This window comes from Mustela nivalis (genome assembly GCF_964662115.1).
Source record: "Mustela nivalis genome assembly, chromosome: 4".
NCBI classification, from domain to species: Eukaryota; Metazoa; Chordata; class Mammalia; order Carnivora; family Mustelidae; genus Mustela; species Mustela nivalis.
Genome location: NC_139023.1, coordinates 104,878,297 through 104,903,133, shown reverse-complemented (window position 1 = coordinate 104,903,133; position 24,837 = coordinate 104,878,297). Strand labels below are relative to the sequence as shown.

The following is a 24,837-nucleotide window of genomic DNA, read 5'->3' as shown; positions in this document are numbered from 1 at the left end:
TTCAAGAAGTGGATATGGATTTGAATCATTAGATAAATAAGGAAGATCTGAATCTTGCCCTTGAAAACTTGATTCTTCATGCATGGTTCTTCATGCATGGTAGATATGGTGTGGCATTCTATTGGAAATGGCATGGGGGAATAGTTAAAAATAGAAAGATCTATGTGACACAATATTAGGTTTTTCCACTCAAGGAAAATAGATTCTTTTGTTTGAAACATCGATAAAGGAGTTCTTTTACTACCATCATCATTATCACTATCATAATTATCATAGGTAACATTTTTTACTACTTTATAATGTGCTGGAACATACTAACACTAATGGCTTTATATATTGCACTTATTAATGCATTTACTCCTCACAACATCTCTCTGGAACAGGTACTGTTAGTAGACAGTTTTACAGATGAGCAAACTGAGGGACAGACAAGTTAAATGTTTGGTCAGTGTCACAAAACTAACAGAAGGCGCAGTCAAGATTCAAACCTGACTATTAGCTCCTGAGTTTACGCTCTTAACCAGGTTGCATTGTTACTTCAGGAAGGCACAGCATTGCTTCTGAAGAAAAATTTGAAGTCCTAATTCAGGAAGTGAAGCCATCATGAAAATCTGGAATTCCATCAGATATTGGAGTACAGGCAGTAAAATACAGTTTCGGAACTTGACACATGCTGTCACACTTTACCTGCACATGAAGTGGATTCCCCCCCGCCCTGCATTATAGTAATAGTACTTAATTTATGCCAAGTAGTAGCTCATCTCACTCTTGAAATAAGCCAAAGAAACAAGTACTTGATTTACAGATGAAATCTAGTACTAAATTAAGTAACTTGTTCACAGTCAGTAGCCAGATGCCACTTAGAATCTTAGGTCTTCTTACCACAAATCTGTGCTTGTAATCACTGTCTATGTGTTTCCCCTCCTGAATGCACAGTAGAACCCTCGGCAGACTCATTAATAAATGCAAGTGGTTGGGTGTCACTTCCAGAGATTCTAATTTAATTGGTCTTACTTGGTGCGGCCTGGGAATAGGTAGTTTATAAAAGTTCCCCTTGTGAATTTAATGTGCATCAAAGGCCAGGATCACTACACTATCTGATACTTTTCCTCATCTTAAAATTATCTTTGGTCTTAATGCCCTATAAGTCAATAATCTACCTTATTCTTTCCAGGGTGAGGTAAAATATGAATAGGAAACAAGTGATTGGCAATCTCCAGTGCTTTCTTATATGGTTTTTATTATATAAAGCATTGACATTAAGTTTGAAATGGATTTCTTTATCCAGTAACAAGTAACTAACTAGGTGATTCTGAGTAGGATGTTACAATTTTGAATTTAATTTTTTTCTGATCTCTCTGATAATGTCATATGATTATGAACATATGATTATAAACATATGATCTATTTAAATTTCCTTCTTGCTGTATTTTTATCTTCAGTATACCTGGCCCACAGCTAGTGCAGCTCTGATTCACAAAAGGATAACATAAGGGTCACCTGATTCATACTGCACTATATTTGGCAAAAGAAAGTGTCTCATTAAACTATGATTGAAAATGGCAACCCACTATGTAAAAGCCCATCTTTCTGTGGTTTGTGTTTATTTCTCCTTAAAAGTGAAAAAGAAAAGAAAACATTGAGCTAATGGTCAGGTCTGAAAAAGAACAAGTTAGTTTAAGGGTGAAGAAACCTAGTCCATAAGAGATAATACCTAATGTCTGGATTATCGTGTCTTAAGTATTTGATAAACTGGAAATGCATAGCTAGACAGTCATTATTTAGCCAAATAAAAATAATTAAAAGAAACAAGCACAAACCCAACACCTCTTTTAGCAAATGACCTGTCTGTGGGCTCTGGAAATGTTGGTAGTGATTACAGAGGCTGTCAAACAGAAGTGGGTATTGGGTTCCAGAGACAAATCAGTGCTGAAAGGCTAAATGCTTAGGTCTGTCTTTGAAATACTAACTTAAGATTCAGGAAATAAGAAAGCAAACATGGATATAAAATTCGCTGTGGTGATGGGGGGCCAGGGAAACCACAATTTAAAATTAATTTTAATCTGCTTATCACAAAACTTAAACAAATGTAACTATAATGTGTGGAATTTTACTTTTACTATTCCTTTTACTACACCTATCAAAAGACAGATGAAGGGGGGCCTGGGTGGCTCAGTAGGTTAAAGCTTCTGCCTTCTGCTTGGGTCATGATCCCAGGGTCCTGGGATTGAGCCCCGTGTTGGGCTCTCTGCTTGGCAGGGAGCCTGCATCCCCCTCATCCACCGCCCTCCCCCGCCTGACTCTCCACCTACTTGGGATCACTGTCTGTCAAATAAATAAATAAAATCCTTAAAAAAAAAAAAAAAAAAAAAAAAACAGATGAAGACAACCTGGTAAAAATGTTTCTCCTCTGAAAAGGGCAACACTTTCTAAAAAAGTCAATTGCCGGTAATTAGACAATAAAATACAGACTCTTCTATCATCAGGAATATTGAGAGTCATCTTTTTAATGACTTTAAAGGCATAGTAGCCATCTTTCATCCTAAACTGTATCTCAGGATTTTAATTGATTACCAGATTTTGTTGGATTAACTCCACACTTTTCTCTTATTCACATTCTCTAGAAAGTACTTTGATCAAAGATAGAAGATATGAATTACAAATTCATTTTTACCACCAACATAAATTTTTAAACCTTCATTGTCATTTGTAGAACAGAACTTTGATCTGTAGTCAGACATGATTTCTTGATTGAGTAAAAGGTTTCTTTTCTTAATATCTATTATTTTCACTAGACTCTTTTAATTTCATCTATACATGGGACAGACTGTTTTGACAGACAATGTCATCTTATAGTGTGAGGGGCACTGGACTTGACTACACATACCCCAAAGCCCTGGGTTATCTGGGATTTGAATCTCTGCTTTAAATACCGAAAACCGTGTACCAGCTACCATCTCTACATTTATCTTCTGCTGGACACACAACCCTGTGTGGCAGGATAGATAGGAGGATGGCAATATATGTGCAAGAGCTTTGAAAATCATTAATTGCTTGATAAATGCAGAAAACTGTTATGATGACCTTTCTAAATCATGGGATTTTTTTCTCCCTATTATTTGGCAGCAAGATGAAGGGGAGTGCCCATAGCCCCATATCACGTATATCTCAGAAAAGAATTGTGGATAAAACCCTGATTAGGAGAAACTCACTGCATCTGGTGATCATGAACAAATCACTAAAAACTCCTCTGCCTCTGTTATCCCATTTGCGGTGTGAGTATAGTAACAGGTAATTGTGTATATTGCTTGAAGTAGGTTTAGAAGGAATAAGAGCCACACATACTTTAGCTCTGTGCTACCAAGGAGATACAGCCCATTAAGTTATCAAATGATATTACTGTGAAACCCATATGTTCTTACTTGTAACATTTTCATCTTACCACAGTTTTTTCTTTCCTGAAAAATTGGGCCAAAGCAAGAATCTCTGATGATAACATATGTCCATTCATCCCATTTTTTTTTTTTTTATTTCTCAGAACACAAAAAACATTTGTGAGAGACTTTTCCCTGTACTTATACCAAGCCAAATGTAAAAATGTAGCTGTCTCCTGCTTCTCAAAAAATGGCTAGCTGATTTGCAAGCCGGGGTAGCAGAGGAAAATGAACAGGGATGTGTGGAGTCCACGGAATGTCCCCTGTTTTCTCTGGCTTCTGACCCCATGGCCTCCATTAGCTCTCCTCCACTGGCAACGGTACAGCTGCGATAGGGTTTCACGATGTCTTGCTGTGCTTTCAAATGTCATTACCGCTGTTTTGCCCATCTCTTCTTTGGGGACTGAGAGTGCGCCTTCCATTTCTTCCTAACTCAGATAATACCCAAGACGATACCCCTCTCAGCCTGTGTTCTATGGACGGAATCGATGAACAGCTGGCTCCCAGCCACCTGACCCCAGGGCTGGAAGTACAGGGGAGACAGGAAGCACCGAGCAACTAGGGTTCACCTGCACCCCAGAGACACACATCTGTTGTCCCTACCCTCTGGTCAAGCTGGACGACCTATTGTCCCGAACTCAGCCCATTGTTTCCCGAACACAGCACGAACTTTTCCATGTCCACATTTGATTATTTTTGCTCTGACTTCCCAGGATGCCCAGTTCCCACCTCTATCCCTACTTTTAAATACTTTCTCATCTTTCGAAGATGTGTCAGATGCCAGCCATCACCCTGAGACCGGAGTGCTTCTTGCAAATTTTTGTCAGCTCTCTCTCCTGTGAATCTCTACAACTCTTGACTCATAGTACCCTTAGGTGACTTCACACATTCTTCTTGGTATATGCTCATTTACTTTTTTCCCTTATTGTTTGGGCCCTCTAGTAAGACTCATTAGCTGTGTAAGATTGGACAAGTTATTTGAGCCCACTGTGCCTATTTTTTTCACTCATTATATGAAGATTACAATAGCAAAATTGTTTTGAGGATTAAATAAGTTAATGTGAGTACAAAACTTAGACCTATGTCTGGCACACAGTAATATGATGTAAGTTATTAGTTTTAGCCATAACATTGTTACACGTATCATGTATATTATAAGCATGTATATGGATGTCAGTGTTTTTTTCAGAAAAATTTATGCTTCCTTATAGTCCCATTTCCTAATATATTTTCCTCTATTTATCAGGTTACAAATAAATGCCTTTAAATAAGTAAATAAATACTTATTTACTTAATTTATTTATTTAATATTTATTTAATTACTGATTCTATTGGAATTTTTTCGAGATTGAACTTTTCCTTTTTTTTTTAAAGGTTCTATTATTTTTCCAATGTTCCAAAATTCATTGTTTATGCACCACACCCAGTGCTCCATGCAATTCGTGCCCTCCTTAATGCCCACCACCAGGCTCACCCATCCCCCCACCCCCTGCCTCCAAAACTCTGTTTCTCAGAGTCCACAGTCTCAGACTGAACTTTTTCCTAAAGATACTGCTTAATTTGATGAGCAAATCAACTTTTTAGTAAGATGCATTTCTTTGTAAAACTTCAAAATGCCCTCAAACATAGGGCATAATATTTAATTTTTTATTCATTCACTTAACTTTTAATAAATGCAAATCTCAGGTAAAGTAATTCAGTCCTTATCTTACTGTTTTAATTTCATGATCCATAACAATATAAAGTGGCTCAAATATCTAGACAGAATGTTAATTATGTAATGCTAGAAAGCTAGATGACCTAGTGATTCAGTAATCATATTTCTGTGTTATGACATTGCTGGTTTCTATAGAATTTCACTCCAAACAGTTTCAGAGATACTTTCAGACAAAATGAAGAACATTAAAAATCTAGTGGCATGTGAATTTCTTTTTAAGTTTTTATATATTATATTTTTTAAAAGAACTTTTAGACCTACAACAAAATTGAAAGGAAGTTATAGAGATTTCCCAAAAACTTCTTGCCCCTACACATGTATAGCCTCTCACACCATCAATATCACTCACCAGAATGGCACTTTTTTTTTTTTTTTTTTTTTTTAACCAAGGGTGAACCTACACTGACGCATCATAATCACCCAAAGTCCATAGTATACCTTCGAGTTCACTCCTGGTGCTGTACATTCTATGGGTTTAGACAAAAGTATAATGACATATATCCAACATTATAATAGCATACAGAATATTTTACCACCCTAAAAATATTCTGTACTCTGCCTATTCATCTCTCCCCCCACCCCACCCCTGAGAACCACTGATCTTTTTACTGTCTCCATAGTTTTGCCTTTTCTGGAAAGTCAGATAGTCAGAACTGTTTAGTATGTAGCCTTTTCAGATTAGCTTTAATCACTTAGTAATATGCATTTATGATTCTTCCATGTTTTTCATAGCTTGATTACTTATGGGTTTTTTGGCTTTTGGTTTTTGGTTTTTGTTTTTAGTACTTCATAGTACTCTGTTATCTGGAGGTACCACAATTTATTTATCCATTCATGTACTACAGAACATCTTGGTTGCTTGTAAGGTTTTGTAATTATGAATAAAGCTGCTATAAACATCCATGCACAGGTTTTTATGTATACCTAGGTTTTCAACTCCTTTGGGTAAATACCAAGAAGTGAGATTGCTTTGCCATATGCTAACAGTATATGCTTAATTTTTAAAAAACTGCCAACTTGTCTTCCAAAGTAGCTATACTGTTTCACTTTCACACAACAGTGGGTAAGAGTTTGTGACACTCCACATTCTCACCAGCATTTGGTGTTGTCAGTGTTCAGCGTTTGGGCCATAGGTATAGAGTAATATCTTACTTTTTAATTTGCAATTTCCTTGATGACCTATGATTAGCAGTATCTTTTTTTATATTTATTTGCCGACAGTTTGTATATATTCTTTGATGAACTCTCAAGGTCTTGGTTCACTTGTCATTTTTTTCTAACTGTTGAGTTTTAAGAGTTCTTTGTGTATTTTGGCTAACAATCCATTATCAAATGTATCTTTTGAAAATATATTCCCTCAGTTTGTGGCTTATCTTCTAGTTTTCTTGATGCTGTCTTCTACAGAGCAGAAGTCTTTGATTTTAATGAAGTCCAGCTTAGTAATTCTTTCTTTCATGGATTGTTTTTGTTCTCTTATCTAAAAAGGCATCACCATACCCAAGGTCACCTGGGCTTTTCCTATGCTATCTTCTAGGAGTCTTAGTTTTGTATCTTACACCTAGTTGTCTGATCCATTTTGTGAAGGGTTTGGGGTCTGTGTCTAGATTCATTGTTTGCATGTGGATGTCCATTTGTTCCAGAACCGTTTGTTGAAGAGACTATCTTTGCCCCACTATATTGCCTTTGTTGCTTTGCCAAAGATGAATTCATTGTACTTATAGGGAAACTTCTTTTTAATTTAAAGAGTCTACTTTAAAATATATATATCCTATTGTGAAGTCATTTTTCAGTCAACTGCCATGGCTGGCCATTTGAAAATAACTAGCTGTCTACATTTAAAACCAGAAAAGTCCCTCTCAAAAGATATGCAGAGGTAAAATCAAAGGGAAACCGCATTGGGCAAATTTATTTAAACGTCATATAAGGTTACATACTCATGGAGTTACTTCCAGATGAAAATACATATTAGACACATCTTGATTTCCATTATAGTAGTCCCAATTTCTTTTCGGCTGTGAATGTGAAGATTAAGAATTATTTTAACAAGTGAGATCTACTAAATAAATCACGCAAAGTTTAAAAATGCTAAGCTAAAAATGCTAATCCCAACAAACAGGTTTGCAGTTCTCAGTGACAGAATGAAGTGGGATGAGGCTCATTGTACAGTAACGGTGGACTATGAACAACAGCACCCTGAGTGTTTTGGTGACTCCTCCCCCACAAGATAAAATGCATTTCATTACAAGTTAAAAGCTTTCAGATTTCTGGGCTAAAGAAAATGGGGATTTTCTTCCAAAGGGAACTTATTGGTTTTATTGATTCTCCTCTATTTTGATTTTACATGTGGGTGGATGGGAAGTGTATTTCTTTAATATATAACAATGCTGTTTCCTCTATCACAGAAGTTTTTCATTTTATTTTACCCTACCTGCACTGAAAATTTAGTTTCAACAGGTTCTATTATCAACTTATCAAATTTATTCTACTACCTTTTTTGTTGTTTAAAGTACATAAAAATGCATTTTTTGTAACTTTTCTTAAATAAATTCATATTTACCTAAGATCTAAATGTGTACATCCTGCCAATGTACTTAGAAAGTTAAGTAGAATGGTAAAAGGTCTGGGGTGCCTGGGTGGTTTAGTTGGTGAAGCATCTGCCTTCAGCTCAGGTCATGATCTCAGGGTCCTGGGATTAAGCCCCATATCAGGCTCCCTTCTCCCTTTTCCTCTGCCTAATCCCACTTACCAACTCATGTTCTCCCTCACCGTCTCTCTCTCTCTCAAATAAATAAATAAAATCTTTAAAAAAAAAAAAACAGAATTGCAAAGCCCTTCTGATAACTAATTTGGATGGAATCTGATCAATTGAGATAGGGTGAAAATGGCAGCTTTTAGTAAGGAGAATTATTCATTGAGGGTACATGTGCATCTCCCAGGTTTTTCTGGTTATGAGAAAATTTCTCATAATTTCTGAACTTACTGCTTTGCTACTGAATGACTTTGATAGTGTTACTAGTTAAACTCCACAATTTAAATATAAAATTATAAAATGAGAGGAAATACATAGAGTACTACAATGTGTTTCAGTATAAAAAATATTGAATCCACATATATAGAATATGTGTCTTTTGTATACTTTTATTTGTAGTGACTTTTTTCCATGGGAACAGCTTCTTCTGAATTGTTACCTGCCCTCAAATTGAAGTTGGAGGATAGAAATTTTAGTTACTCTCCCATCATGTCTTCATTAATTGATAATTCACCTTTTCTAACTGTTTATCTTTCATGTTTAAAATGCTCTGAGCAATAAGAATCGACTCTTCTAATTCTTTATTTGGAAGTGAGGGATTATTCCAGCCATATAAACACCTACTGGGAATAGACTTGCAACAATATAAGTTTAAGAATCGTTTGGTTTAATTTGTCAAAAACACTGATTTTTTTACAGTAATAATATAAACTTAAAGGATCTTTTGTTTCATTTGTCAAGTAATCATGTTATCTAACAACTGAAGAGTATACTCTTTGGTGGAGACTGTTGTCTCTAAGTGGTATTTTATGTTTGTTTCTGGCTTGAATTTCAGAAAATATTCAGTCCTCCGGTTTTAGCTAAATGAAATGGCCAGCAACTGTGAAGATGACAATTCCAGCCTTTTATTATTCAGCGTGGTTTTTCCCATTGGTTCTCTTTGACCCTCAGATTATCGAAGGCTTAGAAAAAAAGACGAAAAAGCGACTTCTAGCAATAATCAACATAAATGTAAACCTGGCCACCTCTTTACTAACTCCAGTCTGCCAACTTGGAAACAGGGAAACCCATCCATTATTTAGTGTCTGTTTCGTTTTCCTCCAAATGAAAGCATGTTTTTTTAATTTGATTTTTTTGGAGCATTCACAACAGCATAATGATTTATACTTTTGACCTAATGGTATTTTGTGTTTCCTCAACAGACCGTTACCTTTTTTTAACTTATGATTCTGAAATTAAAACTTATTTCAAGAGTTTAGAATTGTGAATAGCAAAGCTTTATCCTGCTGTCATGTATGTGCCTTTGTTCTTATAGGAATAGAAAAACAGAGTTAAGGTAATGAATGCAGCAATCACAGGTTCATGGTTTATTAAAATCAAATTCGTTAGTCCCTCCTTAACTACTCATCTGTGTACTTTGAGTCTCATCCGTGGCCAATTTACTGCTCCCTCCTCTTGGTGAACCTCATAAGAGATACCCTTGAGTTAACACCTGTGTTCCCTTACATCATTTCATCCTGGAAGAAGGCACTCTAAGTTTAATATTAGCCTGAACAAGTCCTTGCTGCAATAGCAACATTGTAAAACCAAATATAAACCATTTGGGGATTAAACACTGTAGAATCACTTGAGAAACCCGTTTCCTCAACAATCCTGCTGACATCCAGCTCTTAGGATGCTCTGTATATCAGAGTCCGTAGAAATGGTGCTCCGGGAAAAAATCCATTACACCCCACACAAGCACTACCCAAGAGCCCCGCTTAATTTCCATTAACTTAATTGGTCCAATATTGATCACCATCACATCTGTTTTATAACTCCTCACACTTCAAAGCAAACACTTTTTATTATAAGCTATAAAAATATCCTTACCACTTGGAGGTCTTTATTTTATTCTCTATATTCCAACTTGAATAGAATTGATCTTTACTCAGTCTTATAACTGAATATAAATGTTTATATAAACATAGCTTAGTAATATGAAAACAATAGGGCAACATAAAAGGTCATTCTGTCATAAAATAATGTTCTTCATGAAGATAATAGAGATAACAGTTGTTTAGTGCTTTCTATGTGGCAAGCTCTGTACTAAGTACTTGATATTTTCTTATTTAACATTCACAATAACCCTCTGACATTAGGTATATATATAGTCATTTTTACTTTCAGAGTGGTCAAGAGTGAGAAATTGTTGAAGCTCATGTGGGTAAGAAATAGAAGATGAGATTTGAATCTAGATTTTTCTGAGAATGGTTCTGGACTCAAACTTTTAAATAACTTAAATGTGTTTATAGATGGGATGTTTAATAGCAATACCAATCATCATTATTACTGTCATCTACAAATATTATAATATTCCACAATTGGGATATAATAAGCAAATATTGACTCGACTCTACTCTGCATCGAAATTCACATGTTCTCCCAAAAATTCACTTTGCTTGCACCAATTCTCCTTGCCAAGAACACCACGTTCTTTCTTCTTCTACCAGTTCATCTATTGTTTATTCATCTATTAACTCAGCAATCATGCACTGGTTCCTGGGACTAGAGTCAAGATTTAGCCCTCAAGTTTTAACCATTTTTCAAATTCCAGCTCTAATTATTCCAACCTAGGATAATTTCATTTTTCTTATCTTCTATTGCAGTCTTTACTTAAATCAAACACTTAAGGGACTACAATTATTTTATGCATTTCACTTTTATTTTCCTAGCTAAATATGTGCATTCTGGGAATATATTATATATAACATATTTTATATGTTATATATATATATATATATATATATAACATTTTATATGTTTTATATAACATATAAAAATAATATATTATATTATATATAATATATTATATATAACATATTTTGCATAGCCCTGGAAATTAGTGTTTCTCCTAGTGTTATAATATTACACATATAGCAAACATTCAATAAATATTTATTGACTGATTGACCAAGGCTGGTAAGAATTGTCATCCTCAAAAATGCTGGATGGCATATATAGATACCTACTAAGAATTTCCCTGAGTTCTGCATATTTTTCTGAATTTGCCTGCACCAGAAACTCTTCCCTCCTCAAGATGCTTTAGTTGCATTCTGAATTACCATTCTGAAATCAGAAAAAGTTCCTTAAGAATGATTCTCTTCGCTTTGACCTTTAATCTGTGTGATTACATCCTCTTTCTCTGACATTTTTCTCTCTGTGTTCTCTCTTTTACCAAACCCCTTCTTGTTTCTGTCTCCATTCCATTTAACATCATTTCTAAATGATGGACAAAACTATCTGGCTTTTGTTTTCAGTGTATTGTTCAAAAGCATCTAATACCCAATCAATCCATGTAATTTCATAGCAACATTTAAAAATTTTTTTTCATTTCTAGGAAAGAAATATAGTAAGATTTGATTAAATGTAATTTATAGTTCATTGTCCAATTGTTTGTATCTAAGCACTCTTTTGGTATCTTTATAACTTAATTGGGATTTTGTACTTATTCTTCAATTCAATGCTATCAGTCTGTTTTGTAGATAAGTGTCTTGTTGACTTAAAAGTTTATTTGAGGGGCACCTGGGTGGCTCAGTTGGTTAAGCAGCTGCTGTTGGCTCAGGTCGTAATCCTGGAGTCCTGGGATCAAGCACTGTGTTGGGGGGGGGGGGCTGTTCCCTGCTCAGCGGGGAGTCTGCTTCTCCCTTTGCCCCTCACCCCACTCTTGTGCTCTTTCTCCCTTTCTCAAATAAATAAATGAAATTTTTTTTAAAAAGTTTATTTGACAACCATACAATTAACTGATTTCTGTTTTTCCAAACTGGTAAACTTCTTAACTTCATTAAGAAATGGGAAAAATCACCATTTGATAGCCATATACCCATTCTAAATGTATTTTTCAAGTGTTACATGAAATAACAAAGGATATCTAAGATGCTGATATTATATCTTGACATTAGATTCTGACCTCCAGTTTCATAGAAAAGACGTTTTTAATCGGTGTTCTCATCTCTAAATGACAAAAGTTCTCTAGAGCATTATAGCATTGTGCTGAACAGAAATCTACATAACCATATTTGACCATTTTCCTCTAGCCTTTGGCATCAAAACTGTAAAAAATCTTGTTTATCTCCTCTCCTTGATATTTATTAAGTATTCCTTCTTCATTAAGTATCTTCTTTCTGGGGCGCCTGGGTGGCTCAGCTGATAAAGCTTCTGCCTTCTACTCAGGTCATGATCCCAGTGTCCTAGGATCCGGCCCCATGTCAGGCTCCCTGCTTAGCAGCAGGGTTTGCTTCTCCCTCTGTATCTGTTCATGTACTTTCTCTCCTGCTCGCTCTCTCTCTTAAATAAATAAATAAAATCTTATAAATAAATATTTTTCTTTCAATAGTCCTCAATATCCTTCACCTTGACTATTGAAATAGCCTCCTCTCCCTCTCACCCACTATTATCAGAATTATTTTTCTAAAATATAGGCAGGAACATGCTACTTCCCACTTCTTGGAAAATAATAACAAACTCAAGAACCTTTAAAAGTTTATAAAATAAAATCATGATACAGCACCACATCTTGACATTCAAATATATCCTTCCATGCAACCTAACCAAACCAACTAGGAATCACTTACCAGGTCTTCCTATTGGTTCAGTTATTCAGTCATCAGCCAAGAACTTGCTTCCTCCCTTTTTTCTTTTTTGCAGATTAAAACCATACTCACTCTCTAAGACTCAGCTTGAATACCACCTACCCTGAACTGTCTTCTGTTCTATCCACCTAATAGAAATGATTATAGGTTTCTATCTTATAGCCTCTCTCAAGTATATGTATATTTTAAAAGCTTTTTTCATTTTGCCTTATCTATATTCCTTCTGTTCTCCACAGTTGTAAAATACTTGAGGTTTGGGATCATGAAATTTTCCCATGTATACATATCCCACTCTGTCTACTACCGTGTTTTGTGCATGTGTGCTTTAGATGTTATTACCATCTTCACAGCCCTTGCCTGCAATAAAATACTTTCACTGACATTTCTAATTCATTTTATGAAAAATTTTAAGCACAGTTGCCCTATTCATATCATGGTTCTTAAAATTCCATACATGTTGCCTTCCATTTTTCACTTCCATTTTAATATTCTTCAGTCCAGTATGAAATTCATACAAGTCTGTTATAATTCCCCTCACCAGGGTAACCAGTGACCCTGATTGAAAAATACTGTGAACTGTTTTCAGAGCTTTTCTTTTTCATTCCCAGTGAATCATTTAATGGGATTTACTTGAAACCCTCTGTCTTAGTCAATTCAGGTTGTCATAAGAAAAATTCCATAAACTGATGCTTATAAATAACACTTATTTTTCACCATTCTGAGAATGGTAATTCCCAAAATATGGTCCCAGCAGATTCAGTGTCTGGTGATGGCACTGTTCCTAGATAGGCACTGTTCATAGATAGCCATCTTTTCACTGTATCCTCATACTGCAGAGGAGTAAGGCATCTCTGAGGGTTACTTTTATAATGTTAATTAATCTAATCAGCATTAGAGTGATTAATTAGCATAATTTATGTAAATAGCATAATCACTAATCCTGTTCAGGAGGGCCCTTTCTAATGACCTAATCACCTCCCAAGGGCCCTAGCTGCTAATACCATCACCTTGAGAGTTAGAATTTCAACATATGAATTTTGGGGTAGACACATTCAATTTAAGCATTCTCTTTCCTGATTTTTCTGATATCTTTCCCTCCAGGCTTTCTCCTTTGCTTTTGACAGTTTATTCTAATATCCTTTGCTGCATACTAGAATACAAAAATCAGAATAGTTTGAAGCAAATGTTATATCCAGGAATCATCATGATATAGATATAAATTTAAATGGAGTGAATAAGATCACCTAGAGAAAATTCATTCTGTGACAAGAGAAGGACAAGTATAGGACCCAAGAAAAGCCAACTTGTAAACAGGGTTGGGCAGTACAGACTATAGACCACATATAAAAACAACTTTTGCTTGGAAAAAATATCTAAATCCTACATTTTTCTTGTGACACATTGTTTTAGTATTATATCAGTGTGTGAACAAAAGAATGAACCAGTTATCCACAGGTTCCTTTCAGATTTGGGGATTCCATAATTTTAAATGAAAATAACTAATTTTTTACATTTACAGCTACAATCCTAACAAAAGAACAAATTTAAATTTTGTCATTCCCACTTTTGTGAGAGAGATGGCTGAAATCAAACCAAGTATATGTTCCAGGAAAGGTGCAGGTACCTCATGAAGGCACAACTGCGGCGGGTTTGGAACAAACAGGGTGAGAGTGTGATTACAAGGTCACGTGCCAAGGTGAAGTTCATAGCTTATTGTTAGAGCTGCACCATGGGCAGACATCAAGACCAAAAGCCTGTCTGAAAAAATGGATCATACATACTCAGGTTATTCTAACAAAACTTTAGTCCACAGTAAGGAAAATGTCCACTTTCTCCCTCCTCACAGTTCATCTCTTATTCTTCTTTATTCTTTTCTCAATCTTAGAAGGACTTCCTATTTAATTTTTACACTGAAGATTTCAATTCCTATTATCTAAAGAGAACTTCATTAAAAATCATATGATTCTGCTTTTATACCATATTCCTAGAGGGCTACGGAGAAAATAATTTTCTTAAAAGATGTAATGAGAGCTAAAATAATATAGTCCTTCTATGCACCTTTGGGAAAAAAATATTTAAGGCTCTGATATTATTATTCGTGGCTTTAGTAAAACATTGTTCATTATTCCTCACATTTAGAAACTATAATCTTTATTACTTCCATTGGAATATGACCTTAGATTCTGCAGCCTAGTATATTTATTTAGGGTAAAATATAAGATCCAGGGCCTGTTTGCTACTCTTTAAAGATGTTTGTGTCTTCTTATTCTCATTCCACAGACTGCCATGTGCTTTACAGCTGGCAAAATCATTTATAATCAACACTATGGAAAGTTGGGCAAGAGTTAAGCTAATTATAATATCTTCAGAATCTCATAACAAGATTTGGAAACCAACTGCCATGTGAAGATTTTTTTTATCCACTCCCTCAAAATCAGAAAATGATGATCAATTTGTACAGCACTAGATGCCAAAGCCATGTGGAGCTTTATAAATCTCAGTCAACAAGAAGTTCTCTTTTTAGTTTATCTTTGATAATGAATGATTTTAATTTCATTAAACATTGTGTGCTGCAAGGAGTATCTGTGGGCTGGAATATTAAATTGAGTATATTCAGGGGATAGATTTTATTATTTAAGCTAGATTTTTCATTTAGAGAAGTGGGACTCAAGGCAAGTATCAAGATAACTTTTTAATACAATCTCCTCACAAAAAAAGCAAATTAATAAAATTTTGCCCTGATTATTTGATTATTTCTTAATTCTCTGTTTCACTTCTAAGAACTGGATTTGTGTACTGAACTAAAATATTATAGTCTAATCATCTTATTATTTTGTCTTCTCTCCCTATAAAAAGATGATAGTTGTGGGAATGGAAATACTATATCTCTTATTTTTAACTTATTTTTCCCAATTGCTAACAGATTAGTTAGCACATATTAGGCCTGCATAAATATTTAACAACTGAATGAAGTTAGACTCTAGCCTTAGAAAAAGGAACTTATTAGAAAATTACCCTTTTTTCATTCTTAACTCTACTATATAATAAATTATCTAAGCATTTTTATTAACAAAGCCACAATGCCACACTTCAATCAGAGAGAAAGTTTGTATTTCAGGTCTTTTTCTATCAGTAGAACTTCTAGAGGCACACAGTTGAGAAAAAAAAAGATAAATAATTATTGATTATTGAAGATTCTCCCATCAAATCGATGTGATCACTCAGCTTATTAAGTGCATATCTATATTTTGTAGGATGAAGGAAAACCTAACATGTGCAGGTTACACTTATTAAGCACTCACTGTGTGGTGGAGATGGTAAGGGCTTCGCTTACATTATTCTTATTTAACCCTCTCAGCAAACTGGTGGCATACATACTACTATTCACATTTCACAGGATAGAATATTAAGATTTAGAGTTAAATATCTTGCTTGATATCATGCAGCTGATAACTAATAGAGATAATAGAGCTGTGATTTGATTGACTACACCAACCGTGCTCTGCCCACTGCCTCACACATCTAAGTGCTAAAGTCATTCTATGTCGGGGTACCACCACACTTGCTGTCTTTGAAGCCACCATTGATTTCATTCAATAATTATTAATACATCATGAATCCAACATATTTTTGAAGCCAAATGTGATTTTAAGTGTAAGGAACTCAAGTAAGAAACCTTTGCTTTTTAGTTTGAATATTTCTAAAAATCCTCTCACTCTTGAGAAAACAATTAGTCTCTGCATAGCCTGATATAAAAAATATCAGTTTTACATAATATTTATGAGCCAACTCAAATCTGTCAAACTCAGCTACTTTTTAAATTTGGAAAGCTTCTTCCTTCAATACCTTTTTGGGCTTGCTTTTTGTTTATTAATACAAATGTCATATAGCTTAAGTTAGGACACAAAAATGCATTAGATTGTAACCTCAGTGCACACACATACACCCACACCCTTGCCCATAGTCTCTTTATTAATTCACACTGATTTTGAACTCATAATGTCTAGGCTTATGAATAGTAGATAGGAAATTTTCACATAATTTCTGAAATCTTTGAAAATCATCCCTGTTATCCAATCTGTAAACACTTCCTTGATATGATTGTAAGAGTGTTATGGATTTTTTTAATGTATTCTTGATCTATCTTATGAAGTAAAGAGGTCAGGCTAATTGGAAACAAAGAATGGCTACATTAAACAATGCATTTAATACCAAAGCATGCAAATATGAATCAACATGTCAATCTCCCTTGTAAAGTTGCAATTTTTCATATTAGCATATGATTGAGTCCACCAAGGGGAAAATATGACATAAATATAAAATGAGCTTCTGAATCAAGCTCACTACAAAACATACTAAAAAGATTTTTATTTTTAAGATTCTACTGGAAACCAAAGACCGTGATGTTTAGTTAAAAAGAAAGGAAGGAGGGAAAGAAGGAAGGAAGTTAGTTAGTTCCACTGGGGTCCCACTGGCCAAAGTGAGTGACCAACCAAATTGATGAGGTCAATATGCAGGTCAAATACTTTGCATACCAAAGCTATCATAAATTTAATAATGCTTCAATATGAATGCTTCTAATTTTTAAAGGGACAGTCCCAATGCAGAGCAAATGGACTAATCATTTCAGCTTTAATAAAAACAAAAGAATAAATCATTTGAAGAATCACTTGCAGTTCATGGTAACAAAGTGTGACCTAAATTAATGCAACCAACCTCCACCTCGTTCTCTAGATGCTTTGGCACAGAGTTGTCACTGGTATTACTTACCTTACTCTACCAACACAAGTATGTTTCCCTACTGTAGACCCCATGTCTCCTTCAGAGATTATAAACAAAGACTAGCAATTCAGAGATAACAGATTTATTTTTTTTCTCAGTAATTCTTCCTTCTTAATGGAACTGGCTTCAGAAAAACAAACATAAATACCCTTACTCTGTTTCTTTTTTCTTTTTAAAGACAGAAAATAAACCGTTTTACAATTCCACTGTCTTTCTTTTTTTTTTTTTTTTTTTAAGATTTTATTTATCAGAGAGAGAGATGGGGAGAGAGCGAGCACAGGCAGACAGAATGGCAGGCAGAGGCAGAGGGAGAAGCAGGCTCCCTGCTGAGCAAGGAGCCCGATGTGGGACTCGATCCCAGGACGCTGGGATCATGACCTGAGCCGAAGGCAGCTGCTTAACCAACTGAGCCACCCAGGCGTCCCTCCACTGTCTTTCATTGTATTATAATACTTGATATAATTAAGAATGTCTTTTGAACTGATAAAAGATACAGAAATGTTAAAATGAAAGAAAGCTTTTGTTTTATTTTGTTTTTAAATTTTTTTATTTATTTGAAAAAGAGAGCATGAACAGGGCAGAGGGAGAAACAGACTCCCCACTGAGCAGGGAGCCAGATGCCAGACTCCATCCCGGGTATCATGACCTGACCCCAAGGCAGACACTTAACAAATGGAGCCCCCAGGTGCCCCTCAAAGCTCATTGTTTTTAAAAGAAGTAATCATGTTCAATTTTATTTAAGACTTATTTATTGCACCTAAATTTCATGACTATTGTTTTGAATCTTAAAGTAGTTGCTAATAGTTTCATTTTTAAGTTAATTTGTTGTCTATTCTAAATGTTTTATGGCCACAGTTATACTTTTAATACTTTTTGTCACTGAACTCTTGTAGATGGCAAAAATACAATAGCTAAGATACGTAGTATAATCAAGGTATTTAAATAAAAACTAAAACCATAATTTCCACAGGTATTAACTTTCCTTTTGGTGTCTGTAGATGCAGATATATTAAGATTAATGGATATTATTAAAAATTACGTTCATTTTTTTCAGATCCCGGAAGTCAGAAGAAATGATGAGCAAGAAAATGACTATGAAGATGATATTACCTCATTACTTATACCTTCTCCTAGTAAGTGTTCCTGGATGTTAGAAATATATGTATATATGTAGCATCTGTATTAAGGTACATGTAACTGGTAAAATAAGACTGAAGAGAGCATAGGAGAGCATGGAAAAGCACTAAATTTACTGAATGACTTTTAATTTATAATACGGTAGAGATGTTACTACATTATCTTGCTAATTTACATACTTCTATTAAGTTCATGTTAAATAATCAAAAACCAGTCTTTCCTACCCAGAGAGAATACACAAGTCAAGCTGATGCAAATATTCTATTTGACAACTCTGTTTTTTCAGTTTTTTTATAAACAAAGTCACATTCTTTTCAGACCTTAGTGTTCTCCACTAGGCAATGAGAAGCTTGGACTACAACTCTCAGGTCCTTTCTGGTTATAATGGGATGCAATTCTATATTCTAATGTCTGAAGACTAGTTCAGACTTCCCACATGTATGTTACTCTACCCATTATTCCAGATTCCCCTGGTATACAATAGCTTGCTCAGTCAGAATCTTCACCGGCATGCCTGATTAGCTTCTCCCACTCACTGTTTTCAAATCCAAAAACCCTAATGCCTGACCTTTTCAAACCTACACTACCTGCTGACTTTCCCATCTCAGTAAGGGAAGATTCTTTCCTTGTTTAATTTTGTCCAAAGACTTGGGAGTCTCCCTGGGCTTTTTTACCTCCTCTCTCACCCCACATCCAATAAGATCAGACAGTTCTGTTGACTCTACCTTCACAGCATAGCCAGCATTCAGCTGTTCCTCACTCTGCCATGATTTCTCCTAGTCCAGGCGCCATCAGCTCTCCCCCGAGTTACTGCAGGGTAGCACAGTGGTTGTCACTGAGGGACTGTTTCCCACCCACAAGTGGATTCTTATCAATAAACAAAACCCGTCTTATTCTCATGACTTGAGAAGGGAGGTTTACAACTGGCCGTCAGTGGGTGAACACCAGAAATTCTGCTAAATATCCTAGGGTGCACAGGACATACCCCACAGGATACAGGATCCAAAATGTCATCAGTATTGTTATTAAGAAACCCAGTGTAAGCAGCTTCCACATTTGCCAGCCCTAATGCTCAGTGCTCCTGAAGGAACTAGTCAGTTTTCTCTTCCAAATTTCCCAGTACCTTCCCATCATACTCATCCTCTTCATCATCTAAAAAGCTCTAGATAACCTTTTCCAGTCCCATCTCTGACCACTCTCTTTGTTTATTCACTGCATGGTGATATCTCACATATCAAGCATTCTCTGGCCACAGGGCATTGCCCTTTTAATGCTGCATAGTTGATATTCATAACCATTACTGACCACTGGTTTCTCAAATATAGGCAAATGGACCTGCAAATCAAATACAATTAAATACAATGTCTAACTAGCATATTTTGGCAAATCAATAAATACCTTCAGCAGTTATGGCATAACACAAAATCATGCTATGTATGTAAGCAATGGATTAATGCACTGATTTTTAAATTTATACATTTTATTTTCATTTTAATAATAATAAAACTGAAGATCATGACCACTTATTTATCATGACATTCAATCCTCAGAAGAACTGCCTGTAGAGAGAGAAATGTTATTTCAATTATTTATAGAGAACAACCTCATTTCCCTAGACCATTAGGACCTGGAATTGTCTTATGTTTGAAATTCTGTGTGACTGGACTCCGGCCTCAGGCTGCCTAATGGGTTAGTGGGTGAAGCATAACACACTTTAGCTGGCAGATTTTCACTGGTATCACCATCACTATGAGGCTTGCTAAAACTCACTGACCCACTACATCCAACTCTCCAGAGCTGGATCCCAGGTTTGGACATTTTTGAGAAGGGCCAAGGAGGCTTTGTGGCTTAGACAGTGTGTACATAAAACATAAACACTGAATCCATAAACATAAGATGGCTACAAGTAATTTCTTATAGCATGAGTGTAATTCTTAGTTGATCGATTTGCCCAGACAGAACTAGTGAAGTTCCTTTACTAGCCTGAGCCATAATTCTTTTTCAGTCACTGCATCATTGACTCCATCAACATTTCTGAAGACTACTTTATTGCAGGCTCGGTGTTTGGGTTTAGAGGAAGAAAGATGAATGAGATTTGTGCAAGAGATCTCATTCTGTAGATTGCTCTTCTCAGGCTCCTAATTAAAGAATCTTGGTCCACAGTTCTAGTACTGAAACTATATCTTTCTTCTTTTCACATGAAAGGAAAGAACAATAAAAAATAAAATTCCATGTAGAAATATGGATATCATCATGGGTACGATTTTTCCTCATCACTAATTTTCTCCCATAACTGAAAAGTTTCTACAGATTAGCTGTTCATTGTTTTAAAAAAAAGTCCTTTTTCTCCATACTCTGCCAGTTTGCTTCTTTAGCCAAACTTCAGCTTAGCAACACTGTAAAACAACAATCTTCTGCTTCTTTGTTGCACTGGCAATGACAACAATTCACATATTCCCTCCAATTTAGAGATTCCAAGATTGTTTTAAAATTTTGTGACTCCTTTATTTAAAACAGAATTTTTATAAAGAAAATTTAAACAGATTTTAAGATTTAAAGCTATTGTACATCTTTTTTCAGGTCTTCTTGAGTGGTTAGAGGGTATCTACTGTATACATTATGAAAACAAATGATGAAATCATGATTCTTAAGATGGAGGGAATTTGGATTACTTGGTTAAGCTTCAGACTAGGGTATATTTTATAGGTGACAGAAATGAGTCTCAGAAAGATTTACCTACTATCGGTGATTTGATGCCTTCTCCACCAAAAAATATTAACACTCCCCCCTGTTATGCCCGAATAATGGGTCCGTGATTAAAGGAGCGAGCCTGATACAAAGGGACTGTCAAGCAAAGCTTTATTTCACGCCAAACATCAAGAATTAAACTGGCAGGCCAGGGCTGCTCCTCTTACAGAGAGAGGGTGACACCCGCTCTCCTTTAGGGACTGGCTTTTAAGGGCAAAGGCCATGTGGTTGGGCTTGGCCATGCACAGGTGGCCAATGAAATTGTAACACACAGAGAAAACTGCACAGTGTTGCTAGGTGACCAATAGAATTACAATTTCACCTTGGTTAAGATTGGCACCCAAAAGGCTCCCAAAAGGCGGGGCCCATACTCCTTGGTAGTGAAGGAGACAGTATGCAACCCACTACGGGTCGGATGTCTCCACCTGGCCTGACCCATCCTAGTATCTGTGCTTTGTTACCTGAGACTGGTTTGCAGGACTTGTTTTTAAGTAGGTTCCCTGGGGAATGGGGAGCAGGGACAGTTTAAGGGTTAAACAACAAAATTATTGTTTAACCTCAATTGGAAGCCTCTGGCTAAAATGAAAATATAAAATAGGTCCTTACACCCCCAAGTAATGCTTTCAAGAATTAAGATACAGGGGCGCCTGGGTGGCTCAGTGGTTTAGGCCTCTGCCTTCAGCTCAGGCCATGATCTCAGGGTCCTGGGATCGAGCCCCACATCTGGCTCTCTGCTCAACGGGGAGCCTGCTTCCCCCTGTCTCTCTCTGCCTGCCTCTATGCCTACTTGCGATCACTCTCTGTCTATCAAATAAATAAATAAAAATCTTTAAAACAAATTTTTTTAATTAAAAAAAAAGAATTAAGACACAATCTGGTGATAATTATATATTAAAATAATAATAAGATCACATTATTATGATGATAATTATTGCATTATTTACAAGCAAGTTAAGGTTTACTTTTTTCCTTGCATTTACCTTTTCCGTTACTCACTTATTATTGGTTGGGTCAGTTATTCTGTTTTCTAATAAAAATGCAATAATACAGACATATATATGAATCTGCTCAAACAATAACTCTAGAGAACCAGAATGTTATTGTATGTATGTGTCTTATAGTGAGGTAGCAAGGTATGATGAAGCTTTAACTGTTCATTTGGTAACTATTTTAAAAGCTCAAGAATGACTATTCACTAAAATTATGCACTTGTCAGCTTTGGACTGTATCAACTCATAAAAGCTTTATTAGCAGTACTACTACTTCTGTGTAAAATCAGAAAATACGAAATGCCTCCAGATGGTGTGTTTACATGAAATCTACCATCTTCATCATAAACAGCCGCACAGAACCCAGGGTTTCATCACGCCAGCGGGCAGACATCATACAGGCAGCGTGCGGAAGGAGCTGAGGCCGGTGCACGGGCAAAGGGAGAGAACGAGCACCCCTCCCGCACGGAGGCCGAGCAGAGCCCGGCAGAGGCTGGCAGTGGGAGTTCTGTGAAGGAGTACGATGAGGACTTGTATGTGTTCATTCCTGGAGACAGTCCAGAACAGAATTCAGCGGAGGCTCTCCTGAGCAGCCGACCGCCTCTCCCCCCACCGCGACCCGTCCCTGCGGACTCCCAACTGGAAAAACCTCACGGCACGCTACAGGGTAGGTTTAAGGTTAAAACAGCAACAACAGAAGTTTGACAGGCTTCCCTAGCATTCCGTGCAGTGACAGATCTGTTGCAGGAAGATGAGCTTTTAAAACCAAGAGCAGCTTTCCTACTGTTCCTTACCAAGAGACGCTTGCCACTAACTCACCCACCCTCCTTCCCTCCGCCCCTCCCTCTTTCTCGCCCTTTCTCTCCCTCCCCTCGCCCTCTTTCCTCCCACCTTCCTTCCCTCCTTCCCTTCCCCCTCCCCTCCCTCTCTTTCTTCTAGAACAGTCTCATTACAACGCTTTAAGCAAGTAAAGCAATAAAACTTTGAAGGAGTTTGTAGCCCTTCACATAAAACGAACCTCAAGCATCATGTGGAAAAGTAAATGACAACTTTCCTTTTAAAAAGTACTCTTAGTGTTCTGGCAAAAGGAAAAGGCTAATGTTTTACAGATTTGAAATTGACCTTGGGGTCTTTCACTGGCTCCGTGGTAGCTGTGGGGGAAGCAATTGGTAAAAGGTTTATCACACACAGACTTGAGACCAAGCCTGAGAACACTCAGTATATTGCTGAAGTGGAAGAACAGTTACATCGCCCTGATCAGGGTTGTTCCCAAATGCAAGAATGACCTGTGTAATTCACATGATGGGTGGGTCATGGGGGAAGGCAGGTACTATCAAGAGGAGCTTCCATACTGGGCTGATCTGGCCAGAGCAGTCAATAGCCTAACAGACTTCCAACTCCAGATTCACTTGGCAGTCACTAACTATCACCCACTTCATTGATCACTATTTTATGTCTACTTTCCAAATTCAAAAAGTGGTTCTTATAATGAAGTTTTAATAAGAAAGGTAAAGACATATCTATTATTAAAACTCTGCTTGTCATTATACTTTTTAGCTTTTCATAACTAGAGGGCTACAAAGTATATAAACACCATTGCAAAAATGAATTTTGAAACCATGAAATTTAGCATTTGCATATTGGAGGGCCTGTTTCTATAAAGGTTCAACTTGATGAACATAAACCTTTACTAAGGTTATACCCTGTATTTAGAGTTGAAAAGTCCTCCTTAAAAGAAAGTATGGAAAACCTCATGGGCACTCCTCTGATTCATTCATTCAACAAATATTTATTGACTATCTACAATGAGGCAAGATCTTATAGACCATTGAGATAAGTCAATGAGGTAAGTGTATCATTACTGGAGCTGGGAAGAGAGACATAGATAAGCAACACACTGACAATAAAATTCTGGTATAGTTTCTCACTTTTTACAGATGTGAATACTTTTATATAATTATTAAAATAAATTGCTAAGAAGGCAAAGTTGTCTATTATCAGGTTAAATCTCTTAAAGGGACTAATAATAAATCGTATTTTCCCAAATGTAAATTTTTATACATAGTATATTAGGAGGTCTAAAACTACTCTATAGAGAGCATTCACTAGGAGTCTAAAAGCAGAAGTGTAACATCGGCTAATAGAGCTTCTGAAAAATACCAAACAGAAAAAGCAAGATGAAACAAAAAATACTCACTTTTTATTTTAAACTTTTACATTTTCTATGCAGTGTTACTTTTGATCTCGTCTTTCATTGGATTAATATTGGTGATAGTGTAAATGCAAAATAAAACATCAATATTTTTTTTCTTAAAATTCTTTGACTGAGGTCTTTGAAAGTAAGACAAGAATCTACCACTTTTTTTTTTTTTTTTTTTCCAGCCAGAGACTTTGTATTGGGATCTTTGACTTTAGCTGGTGATACCTTCAGAATTGTCTTCTAAGAGTAGTTTCCATATGCCCTCAAGTTGCCAAAAAAGAGAGTCCGCCTCTCCGTGTCCAGAGCATCCGATTCCCCATGGTGGATTTATGGGCACATTCACTGGAGAAAACAAGAATATAAAACAGTGTAGAACACTTTTTAGTTTATAAAGAACACATTGTCCCTTTTTATCTTCACAACACTCTTGCAAAGCAACAATCACTATGA

General features: G+C 36.0%; 1 protein-coding gene across 1 annotated transcript in view; it reads left to right on the top strand.

The window, feature by feature from the left end:
* BANK1 (B cell scaffold protein with ankyrin repeats 1) overlaps window positions 1-24,837 on the top strand; it is a 304,381-nt gene that overhangs the window by 236,003 nt on the left and 43,541 nt on the right. Inside the window, 2 exon segments of the mRNA XM_082729053.1 lie at window positions 18,368-18,446; window positions 22,540-22,854. Of these exon segments, the coding sequence (XP_082585179.1) occupies window positions 18,368-18,446; window positions 22,540-22,854 (394 nt within the window).